At 37.5% G+C, this 24,335-nt stretch overlaps 4 protein-coding genes across 4 annotated transcripts in view; 1 reads left to right on the top strand and 3 right to left on the bottom strand.

Moving 5' to 3' along the window:
• Positions 1–2,333: 2,333 nt before the first annotated feature.
• The window catches only part of LOC112033550 (probable disease resistance protein At4g27220), a 27,869-nt gene continuing 5,867 nt past the window's right edge, over positions 2,334–24,335 (bottom strand). Inside the window, 8 exon segments of the mRNA XM_065761354.1 lie at positions 2,334–2,561; positions 6,753–6,833; positions 6,923–6,981; positions 8,802–9,096; positions 10,030–10,158; positions 11,070–11,115; positions 11,214–14,054; positions 14,785–14,862. Of these exon segments, the coding sequence (XP_065617426.1) occupies positions 11,216–14,044 (2,829 nt within the window). The 5' untranslated portion in view covers positions 14,045–14,054; positions 14,785–14,862 and the 3' untranslated portion in view covers positions 2,334–2,561; positions 6,753–6,833; positions 6,923–6,981; ... (2 more) ...; positions 11,070–11,115; positions 11,214–11,215.
• Positions 2,483–9,051, bottom strand: LOC136062377 (uncharacterized). Its single transcript, XM_065761356.1, has 3 exons — positions 8,254–9,051; positions 3,786–3,877; positions 2,483–2,561 (listed from the first exon to the last, which is right to left on the bottom strand). Exons 1-3 carry the CDS (start codon positions 9,049–9,051, stop codon positions 2,483–2,485), a joined length of 969 nt encoding a protein of 322 aa, XP_065617428.1.
• On the top strand, positions 19,355–20,988 carry LOC111985988 (uncharacterized). Its single transcript, XM_065761357.1, has 2 exons — positions 19,355–20,865; positions 20,928–20,988. The coding sequence occupies exons 1-2, from the start codon at positions 19,355–19,357 to the stop codon at positions 20,986–20,988; spliced, it is 1,572 nt and encodes a 523-aa protein (XP_065617429.1).
• Positions 21,083–24,335, bottom strand: part of LOC136062378 (uncharacterized) — a 4,720-nt gene continuing 1,467 nt past the window's right edge. Inside the window, exons 2-3 of the mRNA XM_065761358.1 lie at positions 21,765–22,111; positions 21,083–21,682 (exon numbers count right to left, since the gene is read on the bottom strand). Of these exons, the coding sequence (XP_065617430.1) occupies positions 21,083–21,682; positions 21,765–22,111 (947 nt within the window). The remainder of the gene's footprint in view (positions 21,683–21,764; positions 22,112–24,335) is intronic.

Below are 24,335 nucleotides of genomic sequence, written 5' to 3' on the forward strand. Positions count from 1 at the left end.
AAAATCCGTACGCTGCACGGTTTTAAATATTCTCATAAAACGTATAATTTTTATTAAAACAAATAATAGCTAAAAAAATGAATTATTATTTTATAATTTTTTAAATTAAATAGTGAGCGAGCTTAACAAAATTTTCTCTCTCTTCCCTTAATCCTAAATTTTTTTTTAAAGAGTTTTTTTTTTTTTTTTTAAACTAAATAATGAGAAAGTCCTGACACGAGTCTCTTTCTATTTTCCTTAGCCTTAAAGTTTTCTTTTTACATGAGTCTTTTTTTTTTTCTTTTAAACTTAAAAGTGAGTCCATTTAAAAAAAAAAAAAAATTCTAACATGAGATCTAATTTAAAAATTTATAATTATCTTTTTAACCCTAATTCTAACTGTGGGGCCAGAATATCGGGTAGCTTTGGCTCACTCCAAGTCAGGCCCAAATGGCCCACGCCGAGGACACATGATGAGTTCGAGGATGACCCTGTCCTCGGGCGTCCGAGACCTCGGAAGAACACGAGGACCACCCTACCAAAAAACTCCTGGAATATCCGAGGAAGAGAGGGCCCAGTGCCACGCGTTGGCAACAGAAGTACGGAGAAGGGGCAAGTCCTGGGTGAACTGTCACCTCGGCATTGAATACGCTCACCTAACCTTTCTGGCCGCATTAATGGGGATGTAACCCCTTGACAGGGCAACATCGATCAGGGTGAGCCACCTGAGCACGGATATGACTTCTGATGGGACAGACGGTCAGGAGGAAGGCCAATAGATGATCAACAGGAGGAAGAAGAGAGGGATATATAAGAGAGGGGAACAAAGTGTAATAGGGGGGGTCTCTTTGGTGGAGGGGAAGAAAAAACCTCCTCGGCCATGGGCCGAGGAGCATCCCTCAGTTGTAAATTGGTCTTAGCATTTTTCAATAAAAGGAGAGTATTTGATCCTTCATGGAGGGCCGGTGACCACCTAAACCTTCAACCCACTCTCTACAAATTCATTGTTCTGGGTTCGTTGGAGCCTGGGGGGAACTCATATCTTTTGGGCTACAAAAACAAACCCTACACTAACGTAAGTCTCTCAAAAAGTAAAAAATTTCAATTTTACATTATACTAATATTATACGCACAGCTTAATCAAAATTCACATGTAAATAGTTTTTTTGTTAATTTACTTAAAATTAGATAATAAAAATATAAAAATATTTTACTTTTAAGTTATATAATAAATTCATATTGTGTGCAACTAAGGTATTATGAAATGTGTGTATATATATATATATATAAGTAATAACTTATTAAAAGAGTGCAATAAATATGTTTGTTTTCAAAATGTATAAGATGATTTTTATTTTTCATATATTAGTTTTTTGTCAATATCATGAAACAAAACTTGTATGCTTTTCTTCAAACTTAAATGGATTAGAATTTGCCATTTATTTTTTTGCCAAAATTTTCATCATGTAAAATATATTCTTTTGGGTTACTTTATCCTAATTTTTTTTTTTACATTATTAAAATTAGATTTTGTAAAATTAAGTTTTCCTTAATGTTAATACATATTAGCTATCATTTGATACTTTATCCACCCAAAAAAAAAAATAATAATAAAACAACAACAACAACAATTAACGGTTAAATTAGGCTAAAAGTAAATGATATAAAATACATGTTTATATGCAAATTCATTTGAGATTAAATTCGGTAATGACTTGGTATAAAATACATGTTTTACCTCTCTAATCTCAACATGTCACATCACCTTATCACATATTTAAGAATAAGCACAACCAAAGCCAATCAATTCTAATATCCATATATAAATCCAACCAAATTGGGAGTTGATTGAGATGTAGAAGGATGTATTGAATTTTAAGTAAAATGCTAATGTGACAATTTCTTATTGGATAGTGCAAAACATGAGTTTTATGTCCCATTCTTACCAAATTCAGATTCAATTCATTTATCTAGACCTCTAAAATATTTATTAAAAAAAAAAAAAAAACAGCCTTAATTCAAATGTATTAGCCTTTACAACCAGGTAGAAACTTATATATACGTGTGTGTGTGTGTGTGTGTGTGATTGCTCTTAATTGTATATGTACATATGCCAGGGTTTAAAATTAGTTTCAAGTAAAATATGACACTTGCATAACACAAATTATTGTGCTTTTTATTTTACTATTTTTTTTTTTTTAAATTATGGTCATTGCCTATAAAATGACTCTTTACATCTTGTCCCGTTTACAACTTTTGATTTTGCCCCAATGAAACCTCATCGTAACACTGCTACCAAAGCCATTACTCGAGATAATATGCTGTGGCGACATTGTTAGGGAAGATGGACAGAATAAATAGAAGCACTTTGGAGAGAAGCTTTTAGGTCACCAAAGTGTCTCATTAAATCTGGATCAACCAATGACCATTTCATGGAGCTGTCATACATGTTAATAGGTAAACATAATAACAACATAGCACATGAAGAACTACAGAAACAAATCTAATCCCACAGTTCTAGCACCTCTGGCTTTCCTTTAGAACTTGGGAGCTTGTACTGAATGCTCTGAAAGCAACTAGACCTGAAATGAGAATGCCAAGCAGAGAAAACATTAAATATGATCTCCAGACAAGTTTTAAGCGAGCAAAATATATCTGACTTTGAAATCAGAAACAATTATATCTAAAAATCATCCCTAGGAAACATTAGGTGTTTTTGCGATTTCATCACAAAGGCATCGATGCTTTATTGACAGAAAATCCTAAAACCATGAAATCAACCCTATCCATATTTTTTCCCTGAAATTGCAAAGCCTTGAGGATATTATGTTATTGAAGGAGTCTGCCAACAAAATGGCCTAGAAAGGCTAGTTAATGACATTCAGCAGAAAAGATCCACTCCTTGGTAAGAACAGACAGGAAACGTTGTTCTCGCAAACCTGAGGTCGAATTGAAGGAAACCCTAACCAATATCTTAAGCGAAAGTTGCAAGCACTATTTGGAGATAACAGTGACCAATCTAAGTGTAATGAAACTGCTTGTGGTGCACATGGCTGGGAAATGAAATGTTTTGTAGTAATGGTAAGTGCATGGGGAAAGGGTAAGGGGTTTGAATTTATTTAAGGTAGACTAGGTAGTCACTAGTCAGTGACTGCCTTGAATAAAGTCACCCTCCAAGAGAAGAAGAATAAGAAATAAGAAAAGAGTCTAGGAAGAGTATAGGGAAATTTGCATCAACTTTCATAATAAGCCTTGAGTACACGTTTGCCTAGTATTTATACTAGGATTATACAGAGCTAACACCAAGAAAAGCTAAAGTTCGGTTTTTCAACTAACAACTCATACAACTACTTGTAACAATCTATTTAACATTTCTTGGTTAGTCTTAGTCTTGCACTATGTTCTTGATCCTAGTCTCATGTCTTGCCTTCCACACATGCATAGTGATGCTATCGGGCTGGATTGCAACTTGGGCTTATTACACCAAGGCAATGGTGATTACAAGAATGACACCTCCTGTTCTCCTTTTGTAAGAGTAAGGAGGAGAATGGGAGTGTGTAGGCATCCAGGGTTTTACCCCTCGGGTGGTCCCACTAGCCCATACCTTGAGGGAGTTCCTCATTAAAAAAGAGTAAGGTGGAGGGTGACATCATGGGTTCTAATCCCACCAAATGTGTAACTTACCAACAAAAAAATATATATCACAAGAATGACCACCAGGATTAGATCTTGGTGAGCTCTTTTCATCTCTTCCATGTTCCATCTAACAAAAATTTACCATCCCTGTAAAAGAACATGAACTTAACCTTAAGTACTCTGATAACAACATAAAGGGTGTGCTGATAAACCAGGTTTTAACCTCAGCAATGTCCAAGACATCCATTGAAAAGTCATTTATCTGCACAATATTAAACTAGCAGTAAGACATTGGAGCCACTATTAGTGTCTGAATAATTCCTTGCAAAGCAATTTTGGAGAATTGCTCAGAAGCCAAGAACTTTGCTAGCATTGGCACTTAAAAGTAAATACTTTAAGAACCAAAATTTCATTTAGGAGGCGAAGGCAAAGCCAAGTGCTACATGGAAATGGAAGGGAATTATCTCCTGTCAAGGCATCCTATTAACCCAACCTCAGTGGCAAATTGGATCAGGTAAGGAAATTGACTTGAATAACGCTAATCAATTCCATCCAAAGCTACAGATTTTATCTAGGGTGTCAAATAACCAGATGCATAGAGTGAATGATTTGATCATCCCTGATTTAGGTAGCTGGAAATATTGGACTTGTTAAGAAGCAGTATCACAGTGGTGATTCTCGGAACATCCTAAATCAATGCTTTTCAAATTTTGGCTTTCCAAGCACTACAATCTTGCCATTTTGCACAATGGTGATTGGTTAATATCTGGTTAAGAAGACTAACCAATTATTTATAAATAAGAACTTGGATGGAATTCACAACTAATGCATCGGTTTGCTCTTTCAAGGACTTATCTGTGGCATCTTAAAATTCATTTCAGAGTAATTTACTTTCATGTGGCAGCTCCTTAGCAATAACACGTAAACCATCAAAGCAAAACTACAGCATAGAAATGTTCCTGTTGAAACTTCATGCTCTTTTTTGTAAAAATGCATAGGAAACCTTAGATCAGATTTTTCTGGATTGTGACTACGTGCAGACTATTTGGTTTGGATCGGGCCAATCAATTAAGCCTGATGAGATTCAACTGCACTCAATTGCACCGAGGATTGACTGCAAAATCTTTCCAACAATGGGATTTACTCACATTCTAGTTTTTTTAAAGTGCTGTTTTTGAAGGCAAGATTTGAAGTACTAGTCAAGTACTGCTTTATTCCCAAAAGCTTGTTAACCTTAGGTCGACTGAGACTGAAACTACTTCCTCACATAACGTGGTATATATAGGAATTAATGATTGGAGGGGATTTTGAAATTCGAAAAAAATAAAAGTGGAAAGGATCTGCTTTTATTTGCAAAGATCGAAATGGCAATTGTCCCTACTATCAGAAAGGCTCTTTATGAGATTTGAAGGAAGGGCTATAGAGAAGCTTTAGTTCTTTCACAGATGGACAGGATTTGTAATATATTACACCATAAACAAAAACTAGGCTGGGAGACTTTCGCAGCTTTTGAAGATCTAGATGTGCTACCAGGAATGTTCCACAATCTACAATATCAAGTTGCGCCAGAAATACTATTTCAAGAAGTGCAGAAGGAAGTTGAAGCAGAAGATAAACTTTTGTGCACCTTAAGTGGAATCCCATGATTTTCAGCTATTTTCATGCATTTACTTTTCTTCCTTTTTTCATTTTGCCTCTCCTACTTTTAGTTCTCTATCCTTGTAATTATTAAGTGTCTAACATTCTACTGTACTGTTTTTGTTTGTTAATAATTAAAAAAAATAATAATAAAAAGGATCTCAAATACACATAAGTTGATTCTTCTTTAAAATATTTGTTTCAAAATTCCAAAAAATTGGTAAATGTTGTTGCCCGAAAGTGAAAACTCTGCTATTCTACATATAGGGAAAACAAAATTTTAGTTAAAAAATCCATTCAGAAAATTCTACAAAAGCAGACCAAAAAATATACAAGAAATAATTGCATCTCAAACTTTATCACAAAACTGGGATTCGAAAAATCAAAACTTCACACAAAGTCAGATGCATCCTGCAATACACAAGTAGACTGGACAATCAACTTCACAGACAGAAAATAAGTTAAAGAAAAAGCTCAAAAAGGTGAGCCCTTACAACCTAGGCCCAAATGCATTCTGCATCAAAGAACATGATGGTAGTACACTTATTCAGGCTGAAGATTATACCATCAATTAGCTTTGTGACTACACCAGCTAGCTCAGCTGAACAAAGTCCATTAGAGTGATGCAGCCATTACTATGCAAAATTTGCTTATTCAAGAATTATTTTACTTGGTCCATGTGTGAAGTCCAAATGAAGTAAAAGTTGTGAGGTTTTAAAGGTTTACGTATGAATCTTTTAAGGTTATAGTAGTTTTTTTATTTGGGTATTTATTTTATTAGTTATGGTCACTTTTGTAGTCAAGGGCAAATCTGCAGTCTCTGTAATTCCTGCAAACTAAGGGTATTTGGTAGTTTAATTGAGTCTGAAATTTTCTAAAATCCTAACTATCTTAGATTTTATTTTCTTTGGATCCAAATTAGTCTTTTATTAGGTTTTAGTTTACTAGTCAAACTATGGGTGCTATACTACTAGGGTCGAGGAGTCCTTTTTTGATAAATAATAAAGATTTTATTGAAATCAAGACAGACCCAAGCAACCACTAGGAGTCCTAATACTACTAGTACAACAAAGAGTGAGATGGAGACGAGTAATAAAACCTCTCTTTTTCTTCTTCCTTATAACCCCAAATCAAGCCCTTTTTTTTATGTACCAAAACACTGAACCCATCACAAGCATATGGAGACAAATTCTCCAATTTGTCCTATGTCATAGAGGTTGTACCACATACCTCTATTCTCAAAAACAATGAAACTCCAACCCCAAACAGCTTTCTTTCTTCATTTATGTTTCAGTTTGTTTCCTAAGAATAACTTTTAAGATGAAAAGGCCAAAGTAGGTCATCAAGAACCAAGAAGACCATTTAGCAAAAAATCTTATGTAACTTGGAAGGACAAAAAATAGTCACTAAAACTAAAGCAAAAATTGATGTCATTTACTTAGCATTCATTCCCCATTCAACTTACATGGCCATTAAACAAAATATAACATATATCTTACCACATATAACAAGGGTGATAGGGTTATGGCTCGGACTTGATAAGTCCTTCAACAGAGCATCTGTACTTTGCAATCAGATCCCTAATAAGGAAATAAATTGATAAATAGATAACACATATTGAATTAAAGCACATATTGCAACAAATTTCAAATTATCAAGCAATACAGACCTCCGCTGATTCAACTACTGCTCACTTTCCTCCAGCTTCCGCTTCTGACTGTCAACCGTCTGCAAACAAACATTTGTCTACTCTATTTTATCACATCCATTTTTACCAAATGCATACACAATCTTCCATTCTTATCAAAGCCTTCACTTTAGCAAATAAAAAGCCTCAAGTAGATCAATCATATATTATTCATGAGCCCTCTTCAAGTATCAGGAAAAACCTTGAATGGTGATACTTTGATCCAAGCATTTCTTCTATATTCAAAATTTCTTCTGTTCGTTCAAGGTTACAAGACATGGCATAGTTATACCAAGACATGGCATAGTTATTCCAAGAACAAATATCAAAAGAAGGGAAAGAAATTGAAAGTGTATTTCATTTCCATGAAATGCCATCTGACAATTGCAATTCAGATGGCAAACGACACAATGATATTAACTACATTGAATCCCTGTACTTTAGAACATCATTGGTGTTTAAATCAAAGATCTTGCAAATTTTTTTTTTTTTTTTTGATAAGTAAGAATGTTATATATACGAATGGTTACTCTATGCATGAAAAACATAGAGCAAACCCAGAAAATACAAGAAGAAGAAAACAAAAAAAAAAAAACAAAAAAAAAAACCAAAACAGATTAATTACAAAAGAGAAAAAGAGCTAAGAAAAGAGGGGAGAGAATCACTAGTCGTGAGTCCCCAAGCTCGAGACCAATCAAAAAGAGTCCCACTAAAAGAGGCAACCATTTGAACACCTGAACTATCCAAATTCTCAAAAGTCCTCCGATTCCGTTCCTTCCAAATACACCATAAGATGCACAATAGAACTAGGTTCCAAATCTGAGATGAATGTTTCCCCAACCAATTCCACCAGCCAAAAAGCAAATCTGGGATCGATCTAGACATAACCCAAGACAAACCAAAAGTTATTAAGACAAAACTCCACAACCGATAAGTCATCTCATAATGAAGAAGTAAGAGGTCTACTGTCTCTCCACAATGCTGACACATAATGCACCAGTCTACAAAATCCAATTCCCTCAATCTTCTCAAGTTATCATCCGTTAGGATCTTATTCCAAGCTACACACCAAACAAAAAAAGAGACTCGCCTAGGAGTCTTTACTCTCCATATTCCTTTCCAAGGAAAGACAATTGAGGGAGAATCCCGCAATTTGTTATAATACGACCGAATGTCAAACTCCCCATTAGATTTCAACTTCCATCTCATCCGGTCTCTAACATCCATAGGAGGAGTATTAGCTCCTAGTATATAAAAAAAAAATGCAGCCTTTCATCCATCTCCCAATCATTAAATTCTCGAATAAAACGAACATCCCAAATTCTTCTATCATCCACCCCCTGCCTTGACAAAGAAGCTTTTACAGATGCCTCCTTATCAATGGCAATTCCATACAGCCTTGGGAAAGCCACTTGGAAATGTTGATCCCCATACCACCCATCCTGCCAAAATCTCACTCTATTTCCCAACCCAACAACAAACTGACAATGCTTGCTAAAATCCTCCCATCCCATGCGAATACCTCTCCACAATCCACACCCATGAACTCCCCTACCTAGCTTTGAGGTCCATCCCCCCCATTCTTCCCCATATTTTGATGCTACCACCCTCTTCCATAACCGACCCTCTTCCTTCCCAAACCGCCACAACCATTTCCCCAACAAGGCCTCATTGAAAGTAGTAATTTTCCTTATCCCCAAACCACCATTAGCTATAGGCACACAAACTTTATCCCATCCTACCATATGATTCTTGCTATCACCCCATAGAAAGTCCCTTTGCAACTTTTCAATCTTATTAGCCACAAAAATAGGAATGGTGAATAGAGATAGAAAATAGATAGAAAGGCTAGATAACGTACTCTTGAGTAACATCAATCGACCCCGCTTACACAAATACAACTTCTTCCACCCGGCTAATTTCCGCTCAATTTTTTCCAAAATAGGATTCCAGATTGAAGGGAAGTTATGTGAAGCCCCCAACGGCATGCCAAAATAAGACATAGGCAAAGTTCCAACTCTACAGCCCAAAATTTCCGCCAGGGCATGCACATCATCAACCTCCCCTATTGGAACCATTTCACTCTTGTGCACATAGACCGTCATGCCCATCTACACGATGAAGAAGTATTCAAGTTCCTTTGTTGGCTGCAAAACCTGATTACAAAGAAAGATATTAACAAACTTTAGCAAGAGCAGCCCCAATGGAAGTCTATATTAACATTAATTGGTCCAAAGCATTCCAATTATACATATGCCGAATTGTTGTATAGAATTAAGACCAATGCAAATAATCCAGCTACCATAGTTGGCATATCAATTGCCTGTTTGGTTTGGTAAATTCAATGACAAGGTATTAAAAGAAGGCTTTAATCAGTTTTTAAGTTTTTTTTTTTTTTTTTTTTTATATAACGGTTTTTAAGATTTTTTTTTTTTATTAGTAAATAAATTCATTAAAACAGAAGGCAATCCCAATACACTGACTGCGTAAAGAAGAAAACACCAAAAAAATAAATAAATAAACAGCAAGCAACTAAGAAGTGAACAAGGACTCCGCAAAGTCTAATAACCCCTGTACTGAAAAGGATATTTCAGCTTCACCACGCTAAGCTCTTGGCCCTCAAAGAATCAAGGGCTATGTTCTTTCTAAATACACCGCAAAAGGAGGCACAAAGGAGCAGTGTGTGCCATACCTCCCTATTACTTCTCCCACCAAACCAACAGATCCAACACGCCAACAACTCTAACACTGAAAAAGGCATCACCCAAAAAACACCCAGGAGACCACATTTCCCTCACCATGTCACAATGAAGAAACAAGCGGTTCATGTCCTCTATGTTTACATGTAGCACCACTCGGGACCAAAGAGACCCTTGCTCTGTAAGTTTAAGATTTAACCTAAAAAGTCCTCACCAAACAAGCCTCAAAGATAGTGTGTCAGATCTAACCCAGCATATGGAGATCAAATGAAAATTTCAAATATCAATGGTCAAAGCAACAAAATAATGGACAATACAAAGATAGATGTCAAGACAACTGGTAATAATCGAAGGGGTGCCCGGGGAAACCCACGGGGGTCATTAACTTACCCATGGAGAACCAACTGAATTATGGATACCATATTTAGAGCCATCGTGCTTGGATTCATTCTCATTCCCCGTAGAAGAGTTGAGAGTTGAAGAGCTATCTGAGACAAGCTGAAGAAGCTTCTCACTTCTCTGGAGGACAATATAAAAACATAAAATAAAATAAATAAGACATTTTTTTTTTTTTTTGATAGATAAAAATAAGAAGACATAAAGAGGGAAATGTAAATTCATGCATAATACAGCCACAGAACCAAAACATTGATATTAAATGAGCTCCAAAATCTTTTAGAACTAACACTGGGGTCAACAGTGACACCATCCATAAGAAAAACTAAAGACTAGAGGCAAGGCAAATCATAAAAACAGGAGAGTCAACATCTAAATGCAAGTGAATTGGAATCAGTGCTTTACGTACTAAGATTTAACACTCAAAATAAAATCTAAATGTTAGTACTCTGTGTCTTCTCTGTAATGCAGAAGAAACACCGGATAATTTGTTTATTGACTGCAAGTTAGCTTTATATAAGTTGTGCAGTTCAGATCATAATTAACTCTCCAAGTGGAAAATTTGGAACCAAGATCCATCAGTGCTTGGAATCATTCTAGGATGCGCCGTGTGCTCAAGCAATTGGAAACATTTGCGCGCGCACAGTCCATCTAGTTTACATTATCTCTAAAACAGAAACATAGAAGGTTTGAATCCTTGCAGAATTACCAAACAAATTACCATCGTGTGTCAATTATTACGGAAGATCATCCACTCAGTCAAAGAGAAGAACACATGTTCATCAATCACAACATAAACAAATTTCAAATAAGAACCAAATCAGAACCAAAAGAGCTAAGAAAGTACACATAAACACATTTGAGAGCCAATTTCTCATTGTGAATCCATATCAACAAAATTATTTCTTGAGTCAGCTTTGGCTTGGTGACGTATCCTATATCAAACCAACGCAGGAAAACAAACCAATGAAAACAATTTTATAGGAAGAATAACTAAAAAGGATATAAGCATGTATGTTTGGGATTTGACTTACAGAAGAAGAGTCATGTTAAACTGCTCTCACCCACATTGAGATTTCACTGCTGGGCATAAAAGAAAAAGGGAAAAGAGATTAGAAAGAAAGTGAGGAGAAAAAGTAGATAAAACAAATATGTAATGTGAATAGAGAGAGTCATACCCTTAAAATAAGAACTCACAACAAGGTTCAAGGACCATCTTCATATCATGATTGTCCCATTCCAAAAATTCCCACCTTTCTTTCTCTATTTTGATTTGTAATGAAGAAGGCGGAGAAGATAGTTGTCCATTGATATAGCGTAGAGAAAGAGGTAATCTCTTAAGCTTCGGACACTCTTCAATCTCAATAGAATCAAGAGAATCACAAAGTATTACATTACTTCTACTGCATATGGTATTCAGCTCCGGTGAAATCCCTAATGTCAATCTCCTCAATCGGGGGAATATTTCTACAATTTCTTTTGCTTCTTTTTCGTCAACTTCATCAGATGCTTCAGGCGTAGCTATTATTTCCTCTAATTGCAGACACCGAAAGACAGTAATCTGTTCCAGGTTGGCCAGGTTTAGGAGCACCCCAAGCGTAAAGAGCTGCTTTATATTCGGACACTCACATATTGTAAATTCTCTGAGACGGGAAAAGGTGCCAGGTGGGACCATTGGTGCTGGTGTGACTTTCTCTTCCCCAAATAGTACCAATAACTTATCCAATTTTACGAGATCTACAATCTCAAGGCTTTGAAGAGGAAAGGTGTAAGAATAAGAAAAAACATCTTCTATTTCTTCACACTCCCTGATACAAACGGACTTCATGCATTTGTAAAAAAATCTTAAATTCTGACCTCCGAAAATTGCTAGGGCCTGAACGTCCTTTGGGAGCAGTTTTATAGTTTCACCCAACTCGCTAGCTGGCTTTGTTTTTCTCGCGCAATACACATAATGGCTAGGTCCTCCCTCTAAGGATTCAAGATATGTATTGAAGTCATTTAAGCCACAAAATTTGCCTTTAAAAAAATCTAGTTTCTTCAACCTTACTATCTCCTCTCCGTTCACTATTAAAGAATTTGACCCACAATTAAGTTTGAGAACCTGGAGTTGAGAGAGTTTGGGTAAAATCCCAGGTGGCATCTCTTGATTGTATGCACGAAGACTGAGGTATCTCAAATTGATCAACTTTTCCAAACCATGAGGTATTTCTTTCGTTGCAGATTCCAAAAGATCCAAGCTCCTTAATGCTGTAAGCTTTGCTAATGAAGGCACACGCTTTAAATCAAAACAACGGTAAATTCTTAATGAAGTAAGATTCTCCAAGTCAGAGATCGAATTCGGCAACGATTTAATCCTACCACCAAATACATGAAGAACTTTGAGTCCATGCAAATGCACAAAAAATGAATTTGGGATGGTTGCATATCCTTGTAGAAGCAAGGTTGAAAGCTTAGGACACTTTGGTGATATATAAGGAAACTCTGATTCACGGTTGCTTAACAAAGAAACCTTTTCAACATCCTCTCCCCATTCTTCTTCATCAGGAACATCTTCTGATACCATGAACGCAGGACCTGCAATCTGAAGGGCCATATCTCTTATTAGATCGTGCATCTTCACAAAATACTCTTTTTCAATAAACTCATCATGGGACCCACCTTCTAATAAGCAGGCATTTTCAAGTTTATTCAACATAGTATGGCCCTTATCCAGCATTGCTTGCCTTTTACTCATGCTTTTTATTACCCCCTCATCAATCAAATGCACTATCAAATTGTCTCTATAAATCTCGTAGTCTTCAGGGTATAGTGCACAAAACAAGAGACAACGTTGGAGTTTCTTATCGTTTAAGCGTTTATAACTAAGTCGAAGCTTCTGAAATACTACATCTACATGTTCGAGACCCTTCACTGGTGTCTTCAACTCATTCAATGTGTTCCTCCACTCTGAAATATCGACTACATTTTTCAAACTTCCTGCTACAGTGATTATTGCAAGAGGCAAATGGGCACATTCTTTGACAACTCCTTCCACAACATCTTTTGGAATATTCGAAACATCACAGCCCACTGTTTTCAAAAACAAATCCCATGACTCTTTTATTGAAAGAAGCTCCATTTTAATATTTACACAATTCATTCCATTACAAACATTAACATCTCAAGTCGTCAATACCAATTTGCAACCATTTGCTGAAGTAGGCTCCGGGATCCCTACAATTTCCAAAGGAAATGCTTTCCACATATCATCTAGGATTAGCACATACCTCTTCCTTTTTTTTAATTCTGCATACAACTTCCCTGCCCTCGTTGTTTCATCCTTGAACTTTGAGAGTTCATTCTCTAGATTCAAGTGGCATGCAATGTCATTTTGTAGTTTGATAACATTGAATGCCTTTGATACGGTAACCCAAATTACATTATTGAACTTGTCTCTCTCTTTTAATAGGCGATTATTGATTTCTTTCATCACAGTTGTTTTACCAATTCCTCCCATACCGTAAACACCAATTATTCTAAAATCTTCATCTAACAAGTGTTCCCAAATCTTTTCCAATGTTCTTTTGGCTGTACTCTCTCCCACTAATGCTCTTGTTGGCAATTCATCTCCATTCCTTACAGGTGGACCAATTACCAAAAAATCACCCAAACCACAACTTTGATCAATTAATTCTGTCACCTCTTGTATCTTCTTGCAAGCAACTCTTCCAAAGTGCATACGTGAGAGATACTTCCCTCTGATAGCCTCTTGCTCAATCTTTTGTATCTCCTCATTAATCGTTTCTACCTTTTGGAGCCAAGATTTAACTTCTCTTTTTGGTTTCTTTCCTGGAACAAGTTCTGCCCTCATTTCTAATTCTATGTCCGACCTTTTGCATTCTAAATCATCTCGTTTTCTCTTTAGATTTTTCAAATGTTCATCAGCACCTCTGTAATAATTATAATATTCAATAATCGGAGCCAATATTATTTTCCCAAGCTCAAGAAATGATTCTAACATCTCCATTGGCAAGTACCTGTATGATATCAATATGTACCAATATGGACATCAAACATTTTCTCCATGTACAAAATGAAATTAGATATATGGATAGAAAGCATTGTAGTTCCCAATTTTGATTTGTTAAAAATTAGTACCTTTAAGTGTTGGCAGGGCACATCAATATTCTTACTGAGTAGTTTTTTTTCTTTTTTTCTTTTGATAAGTATTGATACATGGATTTTTTTTTTTTTTTTTTAAATTTTTGAAAACATAACATCTACTGATCTACAATGCAAAAGAAAAAGGGAGAGATGAAGAATGTAAATCAAAGATAATTCTAAACAGATCCAAGGATTGTTGGACAATAGAGTCATTACTACCTCCACAGTCCACACCCACAAGGCCCACCACCCTAACCAACACCACTTCAGTAGCTCCTCTCCTGGCCCTTTAGCCCATTGCATACCCAATTACTTTTGTAGTTTGTAGCCACAAAGAGAGTTGTTGAAAAATCTTAAATTTCTGTGGCCCAGAAAGTGGATATAAACTTAGAAGGAGCTGAAGTGTACATAAAGGTAAAGCTAATGACTAGTGATTGGAACCGCTTTATATATTTATCTGTTACTGATTAGCTTTAAAAATAAAATAAAAATCCCATCCCAATTTACATGCACGATAATATAGAATATCCATACAAGTACAATGAGTTTTAGAACACAGACTATTGGGAAAACAAATGACACTAGAAAGAAGTTAAAGTATACCTGGATTGAAACGGTAATGTACTGGGCTTGAGCACCCGATATTCCTTCAAAGATACTGATTACAGTGGAGATATAACCCTTAAAATAACGCCAAGAAGACAACAAAGATCAGCAGTTCTCCTATCTAAATGCAATCTTTTTTTCTTTTACTGCAAAGAGAGAGGTGAGCAGAAGAGTCAGAGCATCCCCAATAGGCTCTCTAAAGCCAATTTTGGAGAGCAAACACACCAGAAATTCACTCCAACAGCTTCTCTATCACTATATTTTGGAATGGAGTTGCTACAGTATCTCTCTTGTGTTGTGCAGATAGCACCCCAGGACTCCAATCAATAACAGTAAATAAGCGGAAATTAAATAACAAGCACACACAAAGAACACAAGAATTTACGTGGTTCGGCAAACTGCCTACCTCCACGGAGACGACGGAGAAATTTCACTATAAAAAATAGGGAGATACAATAGTGCACAATAACACTCTCAAGAAACCCAAATCCCAATTACAGCCTAGCACTCTCTCACAGAAACAATAAGAATAGAAGCTGGCTGCCTCTCTTTTCTCTATTTTTCTCTCATGCGGCTGCTCACTAGGTTAATTGGAATTCTCTAATTCTCTCTTACCATTCAACACCCTTAATATATCTATATATATATATATATATTATAGGCCGGCTGTACTGGGAATTAAATTCCTAGTTGAATTTGGTTTCCTAATACTACTTGACTTGGGCTTGTGGCAATTCAAGCCACACACACGGCCCACTTCAACATCTTGAAATAGAGAAAACTGTAGCGTTTACTATATCACCTTCAAAAAATTTTATCTATTAAAATAATCACCTGGTTGAATAAAAAATAATTTTTTTTCTCTTTCTTCCTTGCTCTCTCTTTCACTTCTCATCAGAAAAAACTCTCTCTCTTCTCATCAGAAAACAAAGATAGACGAAGGCCAACTCTCTCTGCCGGCTATGCGTGTGAGTGAAGTGAGATGAAGAAGAAAGAAAATAAAAAACAAAAATGCAAACATAGAGGAGAAGTCAAAAGATCATGGTCGTCTGTGTGCGAGTGAAGTGAGCCGAAGAGGAAAGAAAATAAAAACAAAAAGGTAAGCACAGAAGAGGAGGAGAAGACGAAGAAGGGAATTCATGCGTGGAGAAAGAAACAAAAAAGTAGATACGAAGGAGAAGAGTGGTACGTGTGTGGAGGAGAAAAAAGAAAAAGAAAAAAGAAGATAGAGATGATGAAACGTATGAAAAAAAAAAAAAAAAATTATTAAGAAAGAAGGTAGAAATATTATATCACAATATTTTTATAATATTTTTATAAAAAATTTAAATAATTAATTATTATTAGTGAATATTAGAAAAAAATAATTTAAACAAATAAAAAAATATTAAAAAAGAATAATAAAAAATTAAAAAATATATATTTAAATGAGATAAAAATAATAATAATAAAAATAATTAAATACCATTATTTTTTGAAATTATTAATTTTTTACCACCATATTAGTGTCTTCCTACTGGTCGAGAATAAAACTCAAGTTTAAGAAAATTTAGTATTATAAAAGTACCACACATTGAACATGAATTCTCAGTCATTAGGCCGTATTTGGTAGAGATATTAAACACCTTATATTCAGTTTTTAAATAATATCATACACATTTTTACTCACATATATTTCTAAAAATTACAAACAACATTACTTAAACTTCTTAACCAACCCACTAAAAACAGAAAGATAACGTTGAACATTGGGCGGATGTGTCCATCATATTCATAGGGGTACAGTAATTCCACAACTTTATGCATGTAGGGGGGGTCCTCTTCTGAAAGGGTTGTGTCAGAAGGACACATGTCTATGTGGATCCACTCTGCATATTCAATGAATATTTCGCCACACGATTGTGCGTTTGGATAGTGATGATTTTGAGACCGTTTGGCCTCAGCGTTTACGATTTGCGTTTGCATTTTTTTTTTTTTTTTTTTTGCTTTCAGCCGTATAAATTCACCTTTTCAACTGTAAATGCACGGTTTACGGTACTGTGCGGCTACTGTTCAATGAACAGTAACTGCACTAGTTGACTTTTGTCAATGAACAGTACATTTGTGCACTGTTCATGAACCCACAATTTTCACTTTTCAGCAACTTTTTCATTAAAAATGGGTTTCACGATACTATTCACACATTTAAAAATTATTTGACTTTTTTTTTTTTTTTAAAGAGCGTTTCAAAGAAAATATGCATTCTTAAGTGAATTTTGTGTACTATTTACATCTCTACTAGTACTTTAATCAAAAAAATATTAAAAATAAATATCACTATACTATTTATATATTTAAAAATTATTTTATTATAATATTTTTAATTTTTAACAAAATAAGCAATATTTAAATTGAATAAATTTTTCTTTTTTCTTTCTTTTGTCAAGGTCACATAAAAAATAGAGGCAAAAAGAACTCAAGTTTCATAAACTCGAGTTCTAAGTGAATTTTTTTAAAATACTCAATTTTTGTAAACTCGAATTCTAAGTCAAAATTGAGTTTCACAAACTCGAGTTTCTCTCAAACTAATCATTTTCAAAAATAATGATATTTGGCTATTTTTTAAAAAAAATAGTAATATTTAGCTATTTTTGCCAAGAAATAATAAAATATATATTTTAAAAAATAAATAGATAAAAATTAAAAATCACTGTTTACCCAAACACTACGTAGGTTTAGAAAGGCGGCTGGAGGTCCTCTCAATCTGTGAAGCAAAAGGCAGTCAAATGGGAAATGGGAAGCTTTTTTCCCACCAGTAAAGCAAAGCACGATGGGAAATTAGCAGAAATTTCGTAGAACTTGCTCAGAAAACAGTGTAAAGGTGTCCGTGGTTTCAAAAAGGGCTCTGGGAAACTTTTTGTTTTCTGACGAATGAAAAAAACTAGGAAAGGAAACTGGCAAGCATTTATTTTGGTAAAAAATAAAGGGCTGTGTTAACAGCACAGTAAAATACCTGTTAACAACAACATATATTTTGACAATTTTCAGATTTTTAGGCAACTTTTAACAATTTTTTAATCTCTTTTGATCATTTTCTTGACAATTTTTTTTTTTTTAAAGTAAGACCCAAAAAAGAAAATTTCAACAAGCAGGTGGTGCTTGTTAACATTTCCCAAAAACAAAAACATTTCGACTTTCAACTTTGGGTTTCACACTTTTTTCTTCCTGAATTCATATTAAATTTGCTCGATAGATCATTATTGGAGGTCACTATTTGTGTGGTCCTGATTGGTTGGTTTAACTAAAGTTTTCTTTTTCTTTTTCTTTTTAATTAGAGTCTACTAGATGTGAATCTGCGCATTACGCGTAATAATTATTTTTATGGTTGTTTTATTAAATATTTTTTTTAAATTTAAACTAATTTAATAAAAAGTAATGTATTTCGTAATCATATTTTTATTTATTATGAGAACAATCATAAATGTAATATAAGAACAATCATAAATATAAATTTTGTTGTATCATAATGAAAACAATACAAAAATATTCAAAAAGCAAGTTAACGAAAATATTTATCTTTTAATAAAAGTAATTTATAACATTTTGTGAATCATTAAAAAGAATATAAAATTTGAAAATTATTCTTTTAGTTTTAAACAAACTTTCTCAAACCGTATTTTTTCTGCCTATAATCCAAAACATCGAAAAATGTAACTAAAAAAATTAATAAAACTTAAAAATGATTAATTTGACCAATTAAGAAAATTAGGAAAACAATTTTTTTGTTAATTATCTATTAAGGTTATTTTCTTTGCAGAAATTGTAATTTTGTCCACCCAAAACATATTATCAAATAAACAATTATTAGCAAAATCTAAGAATTAAATTACTATATATGCATTGTTATAAAATGATAATAATAATTAAAATAAAATTGCAAAGACTAAAATTTGTCACCCATTTGATTATTTTCGTTTGGCTAATCTTTACTTTTCTCTAAATAAATGACATTATAGAGTATTTCTAATACAACTATTGATGGGACTGACGAAATAGATCCTGCAAGAGGTAAAGCCGACGACGAGGAAGATCGATAGTGACGAGAACACAAGTCATTGACGAGGGTATCCCCTCCATCATTACCATCAGTAAATGATAAGGGGCGGTTACACATCCAGACGAATAGACCGTTGGGGGCAACTTAAAGCCACTTAATAATGCCAGCAGGCGTTATGCAGAGAGAAGTTAAAGCACCATAAATCACCCAACGGCTAGAATCTACAACAACATATATAAATCCTTTACATCCCCCAACGGGAGAGGTATGAACATTTCTTTTACATTGATGCTGTGTGTTTGTTTTGCTCTCATATAATTCTCGACACTGACTTTAGCATCGGAGACGTTGTGGCAGGCACCACACCGGTGACCATCCATCAGGAGAGATCAAGGACGAGGTTTCAGTTCGTCTCTGATTGCATTTATTGGCTGACGAAGTCACACTTCATCAGTTTGGCGCCGTCTGTGGGGATCATTATTTTCGTGTTCAGACCTAAAACAGTGGTTCCCTATCCTTGTTCTTTTCAAGATGGAGTCTAACCAAGACACTGCAACCCTAGCTCAGCAAGTTCAAGCCCTTGCAGCCACCGTCGAAGAACTAACTAAGCAAAACCAAGAATTGAGGTTACGGCTTCAGCAAGAGGACAATCGTTCGAAGGGAAATCAGGAAGATGAGGGGGATAGCAACAGAAGAAGTGACCATCGAAGGCCTAATACTCCCGTCGAGCAAAATTTAGATATTCTTAGGGAGATGAGGAAGGAGATGGACGAACTAAGAAACGCCATCAAAGAGAAGACAGAGCGGAGTGTGGATCGGATGGTCCGGGCGACAGATTCACCGTTCACAACAGCGGTTCTCGACTGCCCAGTGCCGTCGAAATTTCGGTTACCTCAGCTCGAGTCCTTCGACGGGCTGAAGGACCCTCAAGATCATCTGAACACCTTCAAGACGACCCTGGGACTACAGCAGCCCCCAGATGAAATCTTATGTCGCTCCTTCCCTACTACACTCAAGGGGGCAGCCCGAGAGTGGTTCACGAAGTTGCCAACATCGTCAATCAATACGTTCGACCAGTTGAGCAACGCTTTCCTACGGCACTTCATTGGAGGACAACGACCAAAGAGGACCGCTGACCATTTGCTTACCGTCAGGCAGGGCGAAAAAGAAACCTTGAGGTCATATGTACAACGTTTCACGAGGGAAACGCTGGAGGTGGACGAAGCCGACGATATGGTACAACTGACGACCTTCAAGGCAGGGCTGAGGTCTAGGGATCTGGTCAGCTCACTCGCGAAGAACCCCCCAAAGACGATGGCTGAAATGCTCCTCAAGGCACAGAAGTACATGAACGCTGAAGACGCATTGGCTGCTATCAAGGACGAGGACAGACCAGGGGACAAAGGAAGAAAAGAAGATGATCGCAGAGGGCAGAAGCGCGATCGTCCAGAACGTCGAATCAATGACGGAGTCAAAAGGAATGACGACAAAAGTCCACGGACGGTAAAATTCACCCCTCTCGTTATGCCTGTTGACAAAATTTTGGCACAGATTAAGGACGAGCATTATCTTAAGTGGCCACGACCACTACACTCATCTCCCAACGTCCGCGACAAAAGTAAATATTTTCGATTCCACAAAGATCACGGCCACTACACTGAAGATTGTAGGGATCTTAAAGAACAGATAGAAGAATTGATACGGAGGGGAAAATTGCAGAAATTTGTAAAGAAGGGGGAACACAGCAAATTCCGAGAAGAAAACAAACACCAACAGGGGCCCTCCTCCCGGAACGACGTCCGTCAGTCACAACCCCCTCAAAACGTAGTCGGGGAAATACAGACGATCGCCGGGAGGCCTACCACTGGGGGCTCGTTCAAGTCACTCAAGAAAACACGTCAACGACAAGTGAATAGCGTCCACGTGACACGCTTGCCAAAGCAGAGACGAACCGATCAAGATATGACCTTCAACGAAAGTGACTCCCAAGGGATAAAACAGCCACACAATGATCCCTTGGTTATAAATCTCACTATAGAAGGGTTCAACACAAAGAGGGTCCTCGTGGACAATGGCAGCTCTGCTGATATCATTTACTTTTCAGCATTCCAACAGCTGAGGCTGGAATCCAAGAGACTTCGTCCATTCGATTCTCCGCTCGTTAGCTTCAGCGGTGATAGAGTGTATCCTAGGGGCATAGTAACGCTGACAGTCACAGTAGGGATGGACCCAAAACAGCTGACTCGTCAGATAGACTTTCTAGTAGTAGACAAAAAAAAGGGGGTGAGAAATTTCCACAACAAAAGTTTTCCTAAGTATCAGGTCAGGCATTGGCAGCACCATCGTCAGCTGGGGTGTCGTCAGTAGCTGGAGCGTCATCAGCAGGAGCATCCTCACGGGCAAAAGGCACGATGGCAGAAGATTGGCCAGCTCGTCAGCTGCCATTTCCTGATTGACCTCCTCCAAGTCCAGCTTCTCCATATCCACCCCAGAAGGATGCTTCAGCAAAAACCTCCTCAATAGCTCAAATCCTTTGAAGTACCAGCTGAACAAGACGGTGCTATACTCCTCCGTCGTCTGGAATGCTTCAATTGACCTCGCAGCTATTGTCTTCAACGATTCCTTAGTACTTATAAGCTGCTCATCCTTCTCCAACGTCAATTGACGCTCCACCCTTAGCTCGTCTTCCAGAGTTTTCAACTTCTCCTTCAAGGAAGCGGACTCGCCCATAGACTCAATGAGATTTTTCCGCAGCGTGGAATTCTCCGCTTCCAGGGTCTCCATCCTGGACGTTAAAGACGCTACCTTCGTCTCCTGAGTGAGATATTCAGAAGCTATGTGCATACTCTCACCCAGTACCTGAAGAAAAACGTTCATGGTCGTCAACAAAAAGAATTGATGCAAAGAAGAGAAGAAAGGAATGAACAACAAACAAGTTTACCTGCACGAGCTTATGGACGTGTCGAGCCGCCACGTCATTAAATGGGACACCTGACAAAACTTTCAAATCTGCAGCGGTCACCACCTCGTGGGCCCTATCCACGGCCAGCCTCTCGTCAGTCCAGAGAGTAGATGGACGAGGCACACTCTTCTCCTTCTCCTTCTCCTTCTCGGTTAACCTCGACCTTTTTGAAGCCGGGGTAACCTCAATCTCCTCCAACGAGGTAGTAGGAGAAGCAGTCCTCGTCGTCACGACCCCCGACGCGACTGGGCTGGCAGAGAAATAGGAAGCGCCGAACTGCTCTTCCCGGTGACACGCACGGCCTTTTTTCCTAAATTGGACAGAGGCTCACTTTCTTGGATCTCATCTTAGCATACAACTCCTTGTTAAATTTTGTCGTCATCTCTGCAGAGAAGAAAACACTTGTTAAAAAAAAAAAAAAAAAAAAAACTGCTGCGTGATACCGACGAACTCAATACTTACTCTTCTTCCCCTCAATTTCAATGTTGCGCAAAACAAAGTCCGACGGATCTGGCCCCAGGCAATAGAATGCGAGTGTTCTTGGATCAACCAAGTCGTCCCAGTTTTCGATCGTCTGTGCGTATTCGATCGCCTTCTGAACTCGGCTCCTTACCTGCTCTTCAATTTGGGTCGTCTCTTAACTACACAAAAAAGGGCGAAATATTCAGCGACGATAAAGACATAGACGAGGAGGATAAGTATATCAAAGGGAATATTACGCACCTAGAGTCGGGGTTCCCCACCGACGATGCAATCTCGGGAGATCACCCCAAACCTCGCCCGAAGGGGTTTCGAAATCGTCCCCAGATACAAAGAAAAACCTGGACTTCCAGTATCTAAAGGACGAGGGTAACTTCTTCACGATCCTAGTACTCCTCTCCCATGGCACCAGTTCATAGTACCCGTGCTCTTTCGATGCTTTCAAACGATACAAATAATTAAACTCATCTACCCTAAGCATGTCTCCGTCCAGGGCAGCCAGCCATATGCCCATACAACTAACCAGTATTCTCCACGAATTTGGCATGAGTTGCCCGGGAGCAATGCCAAACTGATCTAGCAACTCCATCACGACAGGATGGACGGGAAACCTCAACCCACAGACGAAGGCGGACTCATAGAAGCACACCTCGCCTGGGAAGAAGTGGCAAGCCCGTTCCTCCTCATTAGGCAGACGAACCCTAACTCGGTCTGGGAATTGGAATCTATCCGAAATCTTCTAAGGGTATCATCGTCCAATCCACACCTTTCCTCCAGGGCATGGAAAGCCCTAACCTCACGAGGGACGGAGACAGCCGTATCCCTTTCTGCTAGGCCGCCGCTAGACGACAGCCCAGTATCAAGCTCACTAGACCTAACTTCTGACATCGTCCTCCCCGTCACTAATTCTTCAAACCACTCAATAGATTGGTGAAGGATTGGCAATAAATCAGCCAACACAACGCCAAACTATTCCCTCGTAAATAAAGTTTTCTAAGTGAGGGAAAGTCCCTAAAACCCCCCTAATCGAGCAAACAAGAATGAAATTGAAGGGCACTCCAACCTAACCTTAAGGCTACTGCACATGGAAAGCTAGGAAATAGGAGGTCTAAAGCGCCCCAAAACCAAAGAAGAAGAGAAACAAAGAAGCAACCAGCAAGGAAAAAAGTAAAAAAAAAAAAAATCAGAAATTGACAACAACCAAAGAGATCAAGGGAAAAAGAAAGCCAAAGAAAGAAAAAAAGCTTACCTCGGAGAAGACAACTATGGCGCTGCGCAGAAATCGCTGGGGAGAAGAAGAACCCAGAGCAATGTAGAAAGGGAGTTTCTCGAAAAAGTGAAAAGAAAATGAAGGGGAAAGGAGAAGTTTAAAAACCAAATGTTGGGAAGCTGAAAAACCGGCGGGAAAATCAAGGAGGCTCATCATATGCAGTCTTAACTCCTCCAACCAAAAGGCGCCACGTGGGCCACAACTCAAAAGGAACCGCCGCAGCACATTAAATGCGGCTCAGAAACCCAACCGCCTGCTGCCCAGAAACCTTTCACATTCCTCGGTCAACACGACGCGTCATGACGACCATGGAATCCGGGGGCAACTGATGGGACTGACGAAATAGATCCTGCAAGAGGTAAGGCCGACGACGAGGAAGATCGATAGTGACGAGAACACACGTCATTGACGAGGGTATCCCCTCCATCCTTACCATCAGTAAATGATAAGGGGCGGTTACACATCCAGACGAATAGACCGTTGGGGGCAACTTAAAGCCACTTAATAATGCCAACAGGCGTTATGCAGAGAGAAGTTAAAGCACCATAAATCACCCAACGGCTAGAATCTACAACAACATATATAAATCCTTCACATCCCCCAACGGGAGAGGTATGAACATTTCTTTTACATTGATGCTGTGTGTTTGTTTTGCTCTCATATAATTCTCGACACTGACTTTAGCATCGGAGACGTTGTGGCAGGCACCACACCGGTGACCATCCATCAGGAGAGATCAAGGACGAGGTTTCAGTTCGTCTCTGATTGCATTTATTGGCTGACGAAGTCACACTTCATCA

This window comes from Quercus suber, unplaced genomic scaffold (genome assembly GCF_002906115.3).
Source record: "Quercus suber isolate HL8 unplaced genomic scaffold, Cork oak 2.0 scaffold_408, whole genome shotgun sequence".
NCBI lineage: Eukaryota > Viridiplantae > Streptophyta > Magnoliopsida > Fagales > Fagaceae > Quercus > Quercus suber.